This window comes from Heterodontus francisci, chromosome 14 (genome assembly GCF_036365525.1).
Source record: "Heterodontus francisci isolate sHetFra1 chromosome 14, sHetFra1.hap1, whole genome shotgun sequence".
NCBI classification, from domain to species: domain Eukaryota; kingdom Metazoa; phylum Chordata; class Chondrichthyes; order Heterodontiformes; family Heterodontidae; genus Heterodontus; species Heterodontus francisci.
This window is the reverse complement of record NC_090384.1, coordinates 28420387-28436391: the sequence shown is the minus strand read 5'-3', so window position 1 is coordinate 28436391 and position 16005 is coordinate 28420387. Positions and strand designations below refer to the sequence as shown.

Sequence of the window (16005 nt, the reverse complement as noted above, 5' to 3'; positions counted from 1 at the left end):
CCGCTGGTGAGTCAAGCTCCAGCAGCCACGAAGTCTGCGGAAAGTTGTGCAGTGATGCAGGATTCCCCCAGCCAGCCGGGGCCCTCCAGGCCTCGTGCGCACAGAGAACAACTGCCAACGTCATTCACAGCCGAAGGGCAATCTGTTCAGCAACCTTCCTCCAAGAAGGCTGCTACTGCGGAAGTGGCACCGCGAAGGAGCATCCGCAAACGTTTCCCAAAAAACACCCTGACAGCAATGTGTCTGCATGGGTGACACAACAATGCAGAAAGGTCGAAATAAAAATCTTCTTCACTGACATGTGTGTTGCTTTTACTGTGTAAATGAAGTGTGCCAGCATGTACCGATTGTGCCTCCTCCCATTACATTATTGGCCTTTCAGAAGTGCCAATGTATGGAACAACATCATTGCCATGTCAGTGTTACTCGTGTGCGTCTCCACGGATGCAGTAACATGGACAATGGCTCAGTTTGCTGCTGCCAGTAATGGTGGACGTTAAGATGTTGCAGATGCGGACTGCTGCACAACAGGTGAACCAGGGTGCTGTGTGGTGTGCAGAGTCCATGGTTGTTCCTATGACGTGGAGAACCTTGCATCAATGAGGCGCTGCCGTGCATCCTTAGCTCGCTGCTCGCCCTGCATGCAGCGCTTGGATGATCTCTGTCCTCCCATGCACATTTCCTGCTGTAAGTTCTCATCGTCCGAGGATGAGTCCTGCTCACGTCTGTCCTCATCCTGCCAGGCCTCCCCACTATTGAGTGTGTAGTTGTGCAGAGCACAGCAAACAGCAACGATACGATCCACCCTTTCCGGCTCGTACTGCAGGGCACCACCCGATCTAACCAGGCAGCGGAAGTGCACGTTCAGCATGCCGATCACCTGCGCAATGATGGCTCTAGCAGCTCCATGGCTGGCGTTGTATCTCTCATCTGCAGCAGTGATGGGGTGTGTCACTGGTGTCAGGAGCCATGGCTCCAAGAAGCAACCCCTCCATCTGAGCCAGTTCAGTGAACAGCAACAGCAGCTACGACTGGTGCAGGATGAAGGCATCATGACAGCTGCCTGGAAAGTGAGCACAGATTTGTGTGAAGCGCTTCAGGTGATCACATATGAGCTGCACATTGATTGAATGGAAGCCCTTATGGTTTACGTATTCAGCTGGTCGCCTGGCGGGAGTCTTGATGGCCACATGGGTGCAGTCTATGACCCCTTGCACCTGTGGGAATCCCACGATGGAGCCGAAACCAGTGGCCATCTGGGCCTGGCTGTCAGGGTCCGTAGTGAAGCGGACATAGTCACTGGCCTTCCAGTGCATCGGTAACCTCCCTGATGCAGTGGTGCACTGCTGAATGTGTGACCCTACAAAGATCTCTGGTGGGCCTCTGAAATGATGCAGAGGCATAAAAATTAACAGCCGCTGTCACTTTGAGGGCTACAGGCATAGGATGCCCCCCGAAGCCCCTGGGCTGCAGGTCATCGTTGAGCAGTGCACAGAGATGTGTCACCCCCTCAGTTTCCTCTGACACTGGCGCTCTGACGTCTGCAGGTATGTCATGTGGGATCTGTAGATGCGCGGCGATCTGTAGTGGCGAGCTCTCCTTGGGTGCTGCTGCTCACGACCAGGGGCCTCTACGTGGGCTGCAACTGCCTGTTGATTTTGCCTGCGGTACATATGGATCCTCATGAGAAGCAGGAAAATGCATATAGGGTGAAACATCTCCATCACAAAGTTGCAATGAAACTCAGTTCATTCACTTCTTTGCTGGTACCTAACAGGGCAGAGATTGATGTTGACAGGTACATCAGGTGCTTTCATGCATCAACGATGTGGCATGGCATTGCCCATCTTAGCTCCCACTAAGAGTGGTACCGCATGACCACATAAAGATTGCACAAGCTGCATCGATTGGCCCACCACACATATAAGCTTCACACGCCTACCATCTCTGGCACTCTCCCCACATACAGAATGACTCGAGTGCCATTGCTCCTTCACTTACAGAAGGCAATTAATGGCACAGTGCGAACAACCTTTACGGAGGGCGGAAATACAGTGCCTCCTTATATGTCTACAGACATGGCCCCTGTAATTCCATCCCCCCCTCCCACCTCTCTTTCTGTATGCAGAGTTGAGACCCCGATAATCCCATCACCCCTCCCAACTCCCTTCCAATATGCAGAGTTGAGACCCTAGTATCTCCAGACTTACCTGCACTGTGATTCCCTGTCAGCTTTTCATATTCCTGAATGGGATGGCATGTGACAGCCGCTGGTTCAGCGAAAAATGCAGAAGTGTGGAGCGACAGGTGTCGGGATGCATAATCAGGAAAGGTAAGTAGCACTTTAAATATGGTAATTGGGGTGCTGCCGCTGAGCACCGGGCCACACCGAGGTCACGCTGCCGCCAGTAAAATGCCGTCTCAGCATCGGTGGTCAAGGCGGGCCTCACCCGGCAGAATTTTATGGGCCCCACCCACCACGACCCCCGACAAGGAGGGGCTGGTAAAATTCAGCCCCCCATATAGTTTTGAATATCTCCATTAGCTCTCTCCTTAACTGTCTCTGCTCTAAGAAGAACAATCCCAGCTTCTCCAGTCCCTCAATATAACTGAAATCTCTCAAGCCTGATATCATCCTAGTAAACCTCCACTTTACCCTCTCCAATGCTTGACATCTTTCCTAAAGTGCGGTGACAAGAACTGCAGCTGAGACTGGACCAATGATTTTTAAAGGTTTAGAATACTTCCCTTCTTCGTACAGAATAACCATAACTATTAACAAAGCCAAGTAGCCCATATACTTTCTTAACCACCTTATCAACTTGCCATGCTACCTTCAAAGATTTGTGAATATGCACCCCCAGATCCCTCTGCTCTTATACCACTCTCAAAATAATACCATTTAGATGATAAAAGCAAAATACCGCGGCCGCTGGAAATCTGAAACAAAACCAGAAAGTACCAGAAACACTCAGTTGGTCCGGCAATATCCATGGAGAGAAAAACAGAGTTAATGTTTCAGATTGATGACTGAGAAGGAGGGTGAATTAAAGGGGTGGGGGGGGGGGGTGAATGCAGTGTCGAATCAGGTAGAGAGAGGGTAAGAAAGATTGGATTAAGAGAGAGAGTGAGAGAGAACTAGACAGAAATGAAAAGAAAAACTTAGATTTTAAAATTTGATATTCTTAAAATCGCCAACAACATTTCACTATCAGAAGGAATAAAACTTCATACTTTTAATTGCTCACTTTCCGAACTGGAGAAATTAACTAGTTAGTAGCAATTATCATTTTGTGAAAAGGTACTTACACTATTAATTAAAGACTTAACTTTCAGTGCTGAGTTTAATGGACAATTAAGTTGCAAATGCAGCAACTTCATGACAATTGCAGGAAGGTTAAGCACGAGATGCTGTTTTCACGAAGCTAACAGAGGAACAACTCAAAGGGTTCAGCAACTTGTGGCAATTTGCAATTCCATGGGGTGTCTTCCTCGCCACAAGTTGCTGGCTGATTTGCACATTAATAATGGCATGTGTTGTTCACACGCTGTTATTTTTTCAGAAGAACTGTAATTTTAATTCATTTTCATAAATTTCAATATCCCACCTTCTACTGATACTGAAATTTCAATGAAGGTGACCCTGGCTAGTTGGGGTGGTACTGAGAATACAGAATGAAGCCATCACATCACCTTGTGTTGGCTCTCCAATTCCCAGTTAGAATAAAATAACAATTCAACTTTAAATCATAAAACCTTTTTATTACAGATATGAACAAGAACCATACATGTTCTGAATAGGATACTGCACAGCGAGCTACTCTATAGCATATTTATTTACATCCATGAGGTTTTCCAGTGGTACAGACCTCTGTCAAGCATCCTGTTACACATAATAATCCCTTTGCTCATTCCGAGTGCCCTATTGAGCATGTTTCTCTCCGCAGTTTGCATTAATATATAGTATTCAGGAGTAATAGACAGATCATGTTAAACAAGGGCTTTGTTACAGAAAAGACTGCCTTGTACACTGGCTGCTTATGATTCTGTGGGGGCAGGGGAGCAGAGTGACACATTCAAATCAAAAACAAATTGAAGGGATTGCGATCAGTGGCCATACACTGAACAAGGTGTCCCCTGTAGGGAGTGCCTGCGGTCATCAGGTTAGAATAAGATTATAATGGATTGCTGTTATGTGTCATTGGATTAAACATCTAAGCAGCTTATACGTAGTGCATGTGGGACGGGGAGTCAGTTTCTGTTGTACTGCGGACTGCTCTGCTCTACATTGTTTGAACTGAAAAACGATGAGGTGGGGCATCCGGACTGACAGGATGGTGCCACCTCTCAATGAGAAAGGTGGGCAGTTAAATCAAGACTGGCACAAACCAAACACCCCACCGCACTCCCCACCTTGGTCTTAATATTGTCAGTCCAATTGAGCAGACTATGCTGCTTATATGGGGCCAACCAAAAGCAAATCGCCCCATTCCCAGCAGTGCTGGAAAGAAAAATGACTAAGAGACCATTTTCAGTGGTTTTATTATTTCTCACAGATCTAGAAATGATTCCCATTACATCAAAACAGGAACAAATCTCCCAGAAATATCTTAATGTGCTTTCCACACAATGGATTTTGGCTGAAATTGGATCAGCTGCCAATAAGACACCTCTCCCAATTTACATTTTCATTGATTTCAAGAGAAATGTAGGCCCTTTTATACTATTGGCCAAAGTCAAACTCACCCCCAATGAGTTAATTTCAAGTGGAGTGCATTTTTCTTTGCCAAATAAGGCAGCCATCAAGGTCTCTTCAACAGCAGTAAATCTAATTGTGGGGGTGTTGGCTGAAGATTACAGATTGGGTTGGTGGGAGGGGAGTGAGGGGGGGGGCTTATATGTCAGGAGGGTGCAGACCCCGGGGGAGGCTTTGGAGCTGTGCAATCTCTTGTTTGAGTGATGGTGAGGCTACCAACTTTGGTTGCATGTATTTCTGAAGGTTTCATTACATGACCTCTTTCCTCCATCTGGCCCCTCCCCACGCTCTCCTCAATGGTTGTTTAATATGTCCATTCTCATGCTGCCAAGCCTTCCCATGCAAATTGGAAAGTGAACAGACTCTTTGTTACCCAACCTTTTCTTTCCCAACTCCAACATTTTTTAAATGATAAAGAAAAGAGTTGAAAGAAAATGATTAGTTTCTTTGCTGGCTGTTTGATTTTTCTCCTGGCTTGTCCCAAAGATTAATCTTCAATTCCAGGGGACTCCAGGGCAATCCTGGAAGGTTGGCAATTCTCGGTGATTGTACATTTATACCACCTCGGATTTTTCTGGGCGAACACTCATTGGCAAGTAATTTAGAACAACAAGGTTGTGGAAAACAGGGATTTAAAAAAAATATATATCTTTTAGCCCTGTTTATAAATTGAACACATCCTGGCCAGTAGCAAGATACAATAAATAACGGTATCAGTGAGGCCGCCTGGGATGCATGTCACGGTCCGGTCCTCCATTCAGGCCTCACCTCTGCGAACAATTATCATCTCTTGATGCTGGTGATTACGTTGTCCTCTATTTCCAGCACAGAGCTTGTGCTGTCCAATCGTGAAAAACTTTGCTCATTCATTCAGCAGTTTCAGAGTTTAATATTCATTATGTCCACACATTAAAAAACATTGATTAAATCCATTGTGAGAATCCAAGCACTGCTGTACATTAAAGTGGCGAAAAACAGTTGGAAACATTCAGGAATATCTGGAAGACAATCAATATGAGAAGAAAGACCACAGTTATTGTGCAATGAAGCAGGTAGCGTGTTCTCTGTCGTGTCTGTGTGATTTGTTTTCTACCATTCCTCCCTGAAAGTCATAGTTTTCTCTCAGCTGGCGCCATCCACACCCTGTAGTTGCACTGTTATGAGGTGTGTAGGAATGATGCAAGAAAACATATCGCTCCACTATAGGGTGAAGGGAGACTGTCACACCTGTATACCAACGGGGGAGGAGAGAGACTGTCAGACCTGTATACCAATGGGGGAGGAAAGAGACTGTCACACCATCAATGAGGGAGGAGAGAGACTGTCACACCTGTACATCCATTGGGGGAGGAGAGAGACTGACACACGATCAATGGGGAGGAGAGAGACTGTCACAACCGCACATCAATGAGGGAGGAGAGAGACTTTCACACCATCAACGGGGAGGAGAGAGAGTGTCACACCCGCACATCAATGAGGGAGGAGAGAGACTGTCACACCATCAATGAGGGAGGAGAGAGACTGTCACACCATCAATGGGGGAGGAGAGAGAGACTGTCACACTATCAATGAGGGAGGAGAGATTGTCACACAATCAATGGGGGAGGCGAGAGACTGTCACACCATTATTGGGGGAGGAGAGAGAGACTGTCACACCATCAATGGGGGAGGAGAATGAGACTGTCACACCATCAATGGGGGAGTAGAGAGACTGTCACACCATCAATGGGGGAGGAGAGAGACTGACACACCATCAATGGGGGAGGAGAGAGACTGTCACACCATCAATGGGGGAGGAGAGAGAGACTTTCACACCATCAATGAGGGAGGAGAGACTGTCACACAATCAATGGGGGAGGAGAGGGACTGTCAAACCATCAATGGGGGAGGAGAGAGACTGTCACACCATCAATGGGGGAGGAGAGAGACTGACACACCTGTACATCAGTGAGGGAGGAGAGAGACTGTCACACCATCAATGGGGGAGTAGAGAGACTGTCACACCATCAATGGGGGAGGAGAGAGACTGACACACCATCAATGGGGGAGGAGAGAGACAGTCACACCATCAATGGGGGAGGAGAGAGACTGTCACTCCATCAATGGGGGAGCAGAGAGACTGTCACTCCATCAATGGGGGAGCAGAGAGACTGTCACACATTCAATGGGGGAAGGAGAGAGACTGTCACACCATCAATGGGGGAGGAGAGAGACTGTCACACCTTCAATGGGGGAGGAGAGAGACTGACACACCATCAATGGGGGAGGAGAGAGACTGACACACCATCAATGGGGGAGGAGAGAGACAGTCACACCATCAATGGGGGAAGGAGAGAGACTGTCACACCATCAATGGGGGAAGGAGAGAGACTGTCACACCATCAATGGGGGAAGGAGAGAGACTGTCACACCATCAATGGGGGAGGAGAGAGACTGTCACACCATCAATGGGGGAGGAGAGAGACTGTCACACCTTCAATGGGGGAAGGAGAGAGACTGTCTCGCCCCTACATCAATGAGGGAGGAGAGAGACTGTCACACCATCAATGGGAGAGGAGAGAGACTGTCACCATCAATGGGGGAGCAGAGAGACTGTCACACCTTCAATGGGGGAAGGAGAGAGATTGTCACACCATCAATGGGGGAAGGAGAGAGACTGTCACACCATCAATGGGGGAGTAGAGAGACTGTCACACCATCAATGGGGGAGGAGAGAGACTGACACACCATCAATGGGGGAGGAGAGAGACAGTCACACTATCAATGGGGGAGGAGAGAGACTGTCACTCCATCAATGGGGGAGCAGAGAGACTGTCACTCCATCAATGGGGGAGCAGAGAGACTGTCACACATTCAATGGGGGAAGGAGAGAGACTGTCACACCATCAATGGGGGAGGAGAGAGACTGTCACACCTTCAATGGGGGAGGAGAGAGACTGACACACCATCAATGGGGGAGGAGAGAGACTGACACACCATCAATGGGGGAGGAGAGAGACAGTCACACCATCAATGGGGGAAGGAGAGAGACTGTCACACCATCAATGGGAGAAGGAGAGAGACTGTCACACCATCAATGGGGGAAGGAGAGAGACTGTCACACCATCAATGGGGGAGGAGAGAGACTGTCACACCATCAATGGGGGAGGAGAGAGACTGTCACACCTTCAACGGGGGAAGGAGAGAGACTGTCACGCCCCTACATCAATGAGGGAGGAGAGAGACTGTCACACCATCAATGGGGGAGCAGAGAGACTGTCACACCATCAATGGGGGAGCAGAGAGACTGTCACACCATCAATGGGGGAAGGAGGGAGACTGTCACACCATCAATGGGGGAGCAGAGAGACTGTTACACCTTCAATGGGGGAAGGAGAGAGACTGTCACACCATCAATGGGAGAGGAGAGAGACTGTCACCATCAATGGGGGAGCAGAGAGACTGTCACACCTTCAATGGGGGAAGGAGAGAGACTGTCGCACCATCAATGGCGGAAGGAGAGAGACTGTCACACCTTCAATGGGGGAAGGAGAGAGACTGCCACACCATCAATGGGGGAAGGAGAGAGACTGTCACACCTTCAATGGGGGAAGGAGAGAGACTGTCACGCCCTACATCAATGAGGGAGGAGAGAGACTGTCACACCATCAATGGGGGAGGAGAGAGACTGTCACACCATCAATAGGGGAGCAGAGAGACTGTCACACCATCAATGGGGGAAGGAGGGAGACTGTCACACCATCAATGGGGGAGCAGAGAGACTGTTACACCTTCAATGGGGGAAGGAGAGAGACTGTCACACCATCAATGGGAGAGGAGAGAGACTGTCACCATCAATGGGGGAGCAGAGAGACTGTCACACCTTCAATGGGGGAAGGAGAGAGACTGTCGCACCATCAATGGCGGAAGGAGAGAGACTGTCACACCTTCAATGGGGGAAGGAGAGAGACTGTCACACCATCAATGGGGGAAGGAGAGAGACTGTCACACCATTAATGGGGGAGCAGAGAGACTGTCATACCTTCAATGGGGGAAGGAGAGAGACTGTCACACCATCAGTGGGGGAGCAAAGAGACTGTCACACCTTCAATGGGGGAAGCAGAGAGACTGTCACACCATCAATGGGGGAAGGAGGGACACTGTCACACCATCAATGGGGGAGCAGAGAGACTGTCACACCTTCAATGGGGGAAGGAGAGAGACTGTCACACCATCAATGGGGGAGGAGAGAGACTGTCACACCATCAATGGGGGAGCAGAGAGACTGTCACACCTTCAATGGGGGAAGGAGAGAGACTGTCAAGCCCCTGCATCAATGAGGGAGGAGAGAGACTGTCACACCATCAATGGTGGAGGAGAGAGACTGTCACACCATCAATGGGGGAGCAGAGAGACTGTCACACCTTCAATGGGGGAAGGAGAGAGACTGTCACACCATCAATGGGAGAGCAGAGAGACAGTCACACCATCAATGGGGGAGGAGAGAGACTGTCACACCATCAATGGGGGAGTAGAGAGACAGTCACACCATCAATGGGGGAGCAGAGAGACTGTCACAACTTCAATGGGGGAAGGAGAGAGACTGTCACACCATCAATGGGGGAGCAGAGAGACTGTCACACCTTCAATGGGGGAAGGAGAGAGACTGTCACACCATCAATGGGAGAGGAGAGAGACTGTCACACCATCAATGGGGGAGCAGAGAGACTGTCACACCTTCAATGGGGGAAGGAGAGAGACTGTCACACCATCAATGGGGGAGCAGAGAGACTGTCACACCTTCAATGGGGGAAGGAGAGAGACTGTCACACAATCAATGGGGGAAGGAGAGAGACTGTCACACCATCAATGGGAGAGGAGAGAGACTGTCACATCATCAATGGGGGAGCAGAGAGACTGTCACACCTTCAATGGGGGAGGAGAGAGACTGTCACACCTTCAATGGGGGAAGGAGAGAGACTGTCACACCATCAATGGGGGAGCAGAGAGACTGTCACACCATCAATGGAGGAGCAGAGAGACTGTCACACCTTCAATGGGGGAAGGAGAGAGACTGTCACACCCCTACATCAATGGGGGAGAAAGACTGTCTCACTCATACACTAATGGGCTGTTCAGGTGTCAAACTGAGAATTGTGAATTGAACAGTTAATATACAGTTTTAAGCAATTAAATCGTAAAATCATTATCCCTAGATCAGGTCCATAGAAGGAGCACTTAGTGAGACAGAAACAAGTCACTCCCCCTCATAATTGTGAAAATTAAGGCTGTGAGGTCAGGGTGTGAGTTTTAGAAGTGGAACCAATCTGTGTGACTCAATGCTTCCATTCTGAATTTTACAGAATGGTGAGCCATTGTGATACATGGGCCCTCAGAGGTAGAGTTTTTCTTTGTCTTCGTTCCAAATAAGAATCTGTCTTAACCTCTGCGTTGATCAGAAGACTTTATACCCTCCTGTCATCTGCTGTAGGAATGTTTACCAATCAGGTGTAAAAGATATCCTGACCAGAGTATAAGTTACCTTTAAAGACAGACTGTTAAGAGGTTGAAAGCTGTGTTGTGCCTATTCCAATAAAAGGTAGAGATAAGAGTAGTCTGAGATTGAAAAAGGTGAGAGGGAAGTTGGCTCATAAATTATCACTTGCGCATGAGGTGGATTCAGTCGGGACTGAGAATCCAAGCGGAACAGATAATCCTGCCACAAAGGGTTTCATTAATTTAACATTTTGGAAACAACACCTGCATTCCAGGAAGAAAGGTGACTGATTCAACCATACCGCCTGTGAGGACAAGGTTGTGTAAGCTCCGAATGTTGTTCATCACACTTGATCACTTGAGCTGTTTGATAGCATAGCTATTCAAAGCTGCTATTTTGTCAGCTATCTAAGGAATTATTCTTAAATAATCTCACCAGTTTATAGCCTCAGACTCTGGTCATTGATATAATTAATGCTCAACATGCATTAGCACTGATTTATAGTGATACACTGAAATGCCTATGGAATCTTTGTTACTTGTTTTGTTAACTACCTCAAATTATTAATCATCTACTACTCAACTACCGGATAACTCTGATTATACTTATGCCTCTATATTACATTTTTGTGTACCCGACTTTAATTTTAAATCGTGATTTGTAACCAATAAAGAGTTTATTGTGAAGGTTTATGGTTTGACCTGTTCCTTGATACTTTAACAGAAAAGAATTAATTGACTCACTCAGCAGCTTAATAGCAGCCTAACCAACAATTCGTAAACTAATTCTGATCCAAGCTGGATAGTATAAGAAAGTTCTATGTCTCTTTATTTTCAGATCCCTTGATCACTGGAAATGGTCAGTTTCCAATTCTTTTGTCACATCCCTTCAACATCTTGTCTGGGTTGAAAATGTGTCAATTTTACTGTCACTGTGAGATAAGGGGTTTTTGTTCAATCAGCCCAGGATGGATTTAACCTCATGTTACAGAGGTGAAATGAAAGAGTGCAAACCCCACTACACCATCCAATCCCCAACCAGCGATCTTAACCACAGCCCGGATGGTGATACTCAACAATCATGATTGAATTCTGGTGCCATCTTACCTACATCTTGCTTACTTCACCAAGGCCCATTAGCACTGGGAGGCTCGATAAAACCTCCACTTCTCCCGGGAGGAGGGGAACCATCTCTGTGGGAGTTTTCCCTTTGGAAAAAGGACATAAATGTAATTTTAAGCAAATACACAATGGCTGAAAATTTCCTGAGAGCTGCTCCCGCTCCACTGCTGCAACATTGGTGGGTATACAGAGGAAACCCCATTTATATCATACTTCCGGTGAAATTCTAGCAGAAGAACAGGAAATTCCAGGACAACATATTGTATAAAAACATACAGAGCAATGTTGTACTTTAGTGTATCAACAAAAATGCAAGTAACACAGTGCATAATTACATCATATATACACAGATGTGTCATACCCAGTGATACACAGAGTATTACAACAACAATAACTGTAGCCCCCCCCCCCCCCCCCCCCCCCCATGGCACTGCTCTCAGGTGTTACTGTCACTTGGAGTTTGGCTTCTGATGTTTAACAGTTCTGTTGCAGTCTAAATAGTTCGGACATCACTGTAATGCAGCTAATTGCTGAAGCAATACATCACTTGTCTGATACAAAGTCAAAATATGACAGTTTTCTGATGTTATGTGGGGTCCTATTTATTTACTACCTTATAATATTTGTTTAAGATGGGAGTAGGTTCTAGTCATTTATATTATGATTTTGTTTTACCCAAGTCTGCCTTTCGGATGAGACGTTAAACCAAGGCTTCGCCTGTCCTCTCAGGTTGATGTAAAAGATCCAATCTTTATCCCGCAATCAACATCAATAGCACAGATTTTCTGGTCATTATCACATTACTGTTTGTGGGAGCTTGCTGTGTGCAAATTGGCTACCGTGTTTCCTACATTACATCTAAAGAGTGTGCAGGAACAGAGGGACCTGGGGTGAATGTGCATCGATCTCTGAAGGTGGCAGGATACATTGAGCAGATGGGATCTTGGGCTTCATAAATAGAGGTACTGAGTGCAAAAGCAGGGAAGTTATGCTGAACCTTTATAAAGCTCTGGTTAGGCCCCAGTTGGAGTATTGTGTTCAGTTCTGGTCATCATACTTTAGGAAGGATGTGAGGGTCCTTGAGAGGGTGCAGAGGAAATTTACCAGAATGGTTCCAGGATGGAGGATTTTAATTACAAGGTTAGGTTGGAAAACCTGGGTCTGTTCTCCTTAAAACAAAGGAGATTGAGGGGAGATTTAATATAAATGTACAAGATTATGACAGGCTTAGATAAGTTAGACAAGAAAAACCTGTTCCCATTAACAAATGGTACAAGGACTAAGAGACACATATTGAAAGTTTTGGGTAAGAGATGCAGGGGGAATATGAGGAAGAACCTTTTTACGCAGCAGGTGGTAATGACCTGGGACTCTCTGCCCACAAGGGTGGTGGGAGCAGAGACGATCGATGATTTCAAAAGAAAATTGGATGGCCACTTGGAGGAAATAGACTTGCAGGGCTATAGGGATCGGGCGGGGGAGTGGGGCTGGTTGGATAGCTCTGTGGAGAGATAGCATGGACTCGATGGGCCAAATGGCCTCCTTCTGTGCCGTAAATGACTCTGTGACAACAGTGATTACACTTCAAAAAGTACTTCATTGACTGTAAACTGCTTTGGGATGTCCTATGCTCATGAAAGGTGCTATATAAATGCAAGTCTTACTTTTTACCTCCAGCAGTGAAATTGTAATACTCACTTAAGATGCAAGTAAGAAATCCACATGTATCCCATTTCAGATCATAAAAATGTCTGCATTATTTAGTTTTTATTTTAAGTTAGAAATTTATTCTTGACCAGTATTGCAACAAGTTTAAAAGTGTTTTCCGTGACTGTTTCTGGGTGATGTAAACCGGAAGATCAAAAGTAGCAATGTTCTGGGAACACCACTACCTCCAAGTCACACACCATGTTTACTTGGGCAAATGCCACTCTTTCTTCATCATCATTGGGTCCTTACCTAACACCACATCGGTGCAACATCACCTTAAGACTACAGTTTTTAATGGAGAAGGACTATCGTCGCACTCACAAAACAATTATGGATAGGCAATAAACGTGACCTTCTCAGCATTGCACACATTCCAAGAAAAATACTAAAAATCTCATTTTCATTCAGAGGGTTAAATATCTTACACGGGAAGAACATGGTTATGATTCAAGCTTTCTTGTGCCCTGCACAAATGTCAGTTCTTCATTAATGCCAATCTCACTGTACCATAAATCAGCAGACAAAACTCTTAAAAAGCAAGAGATTTGGCATAAAAATCGTGAGTTGCTTTTTTTCCAAACAAGAACGAATATAAATTGACAGCTAGTTTATAAACCTCATTAGTAGCTTATTTAATCTCTAACAGGTGATATGAAGCTACACTTTGTCCTGCAGTTTACCTATGGCTAGAAAAGCAGACCCAGAGTTGGTGGTGTTAAAGATCCTTGATCTTCACACACCCCTCTCCCCATTTAAATTTCTTCCTGCTTCCATTCCAAAGTAAGTTTGATTAACATTCCCATAAGGAAGGAAAGTGAGGTCCATGCTTTTGTATTTATCAGTTTTGCAGTTTTGATCATCAGAGAGTGAATGCTGTGCATTGGCTCTCCAAGTTAACATTGCTAAAACTGTCTCCCTTATCCTGTCAGCTGAGTTGTAAACTCAGATTTGATTGCGGGGATACAGTAGCAGATTTTACCATGTAAACACAGGAAGACAAGGTACAGATGGCACTCTACAATCACGAGAACAGCAAAAGCACCAAATATAAAAACACGTTTAGTTGTAAATGGAGACGTGATGACTCATCAAGACTCAGGACAAACTTGGTCGCCAGTGCTACTGGGTCTCCAGATGATAGGTCACATACAAAAATGTCATCAATGGTGCTCCATTGCCATCAATATAAACCATTCTAACAATAGGAATCCATATAATCAGATAGAAATAACATTGACATGATCATGCTTCAGCACTTAATCATCCGGGCACGAAAATAATTATTTCCCTTGTGTTTAGATGAATATTTTGGTAAGAAAATCATATTCAGTATTTTACCAGTTCAAATTATAGAAGTAGAGTCAAATTAAATTCACTTCATCAGAAAAAGTTGACTATAAATTGATCTATGCTATAAAATCTGTTAAGTTATATATGCTTTTATTTTAATGTGAATGCAACATGTGTTCATACAATTCATAAACAATTCAGCAATTGTAATGTTCCAATTATTTATCTGATCAGTATGTGCTGTGCCTTTAACATTAGTGGGATACTTACCTTGCTAAAAGTGATGAATGCTGTTTTGTAGGAAGAGGTCGGAAGCTGAGTGCAACATTAAAAAAAAGCCACAGGCAGCTTCACACTGAAATGAGTTATCCCCAAATTTCCACAAAGAATCCAGGAACAATATCAGTCACCATATAAAAGACTAACATGATAAACAGGTTTATTCATTGGCAGTGTCACTTACAGAAAGCAGCAACAGCAAGTTGTTGAAGTCAATTCAAATAACACAACAGCTCTGAATCAGTTCAAGGAAAAGTTCAACAGATATATCAGTCAGCTGAGTTCCTATGGTATGGTTTTCTTTGTAGACTTTTCAAATAAACTTGGGAGGAGGAGTACCTGCTCAATTCCTGAGGGTTACAATCCTTCTTAGAATCACAACAAGATGCTACGCACGGCATCATATTTCACAGAATCATAGAATTGTTACCGTGCAGAAGGAGGCCCTTCAGCCCATTGTGTCTGCACCAGCTCTCCGAATGAACAGTTCACTCAGTGCCATTCCCCCACCTTCCTCCCATAACCCTGCACATTCTTCCTTTTCAAATAACTGTCTAATTCCCTTTTGAATGCCTCGATTGAACCTGCCTCCACCCAATCTCAGGCAATGCATTCCAGACCTTAACCACTCGCTGTATGAAAAAGTTTTCCCTCATTTCATTTTTGCTTCTTTTACCAATTACTTTAAATCTGTGCCCTCTCGTTTTCGATCCTTTCACAAGTGGGAACAAGTTTCTCCCTATCTACTCTGTCTAGATCCCTCATAACTTTGAATATCTCTATCAAATCACCTCTCAGCCTTGTTTTCTCAAAGGAAAAGTGACCCAACTTCTATAATCTATCTTCATAACTGAAGTTCTTCATCCTTGGAACCATTCTCATGTATCTTTCCTGCACCAATGCCTTCACATCCTTCCTAAAGTGCAGCCCCCAGAACTGGATGCAATGCTCCAGCTGAGGCCAAACTAGTGTCTTATACAAGTTCAACATAACCTCCTTGCTCTTGTACTCTATGACCCTATTAATAAAGCCCAGGATACTGTATACTTTATTAACTGCGTTCGCAACCTGTCCTGCCACCTTCAATGACATATGCACCCAGGTCCCTCTGCTCCTGCATACCCTTTAGAATTGTGCCCTTTATTCTATATTGTCTCCCCATGTTAGAGTCATAGAGTGATACAGCACTGAAACAGGCCCTTCGGCCCACCGAGTCTGTGCCAACCAACAACCACCCATTTATACTATATCCTAATTTAATCCCATATTCCCTACCACATCCCCACCATTCTCCTACCACCTACCTACACTAGGGGCAATTTACAATAGCCAATTTACCTATCAACCTGCAAATCTTTGGCTGTGGGAGGAAA

The 16005-nt window shown here is 45.5% G+C and overlaps 1 protein-coding gene across 6 annotated transcripts in view; it reads right to left on the bottom strand.

The window, feature by feature from the left end:
• Positions 1-3741: 3741 nt before the first annotated feature.
• Positions 3742-16005, bottom strand: part of trim44 (tripartite motif containing 44) — a 130684-nt gene continuing 118420 nt past the window's right edge. For 2 of the 6 annotated variants that reach the window (XM_068045930.1, XM_068045933.1), the window contains 2 exons: positions 11339-11439; positions 3742-5754 (listed from right to left, as the gene is read on the bottom strand). In XM_068045930.1, coding sequence (XP_067902031.1) covers positions 11355-11439 — 85 coding nt within the window. In that variant the 3' untranslated portion in view covers positions 3742-5754; positions 11339-11354. Of the gene's footprint in view, positions 5755-5775; positions 5984-11338; positions 11440-16005 lie in introns of those variants that run through there. The other 4 variants (XM_068045931.1, XM_068045934.1, XM_068045935.1 and 1 more) reach the window with 3 other exon arrangements.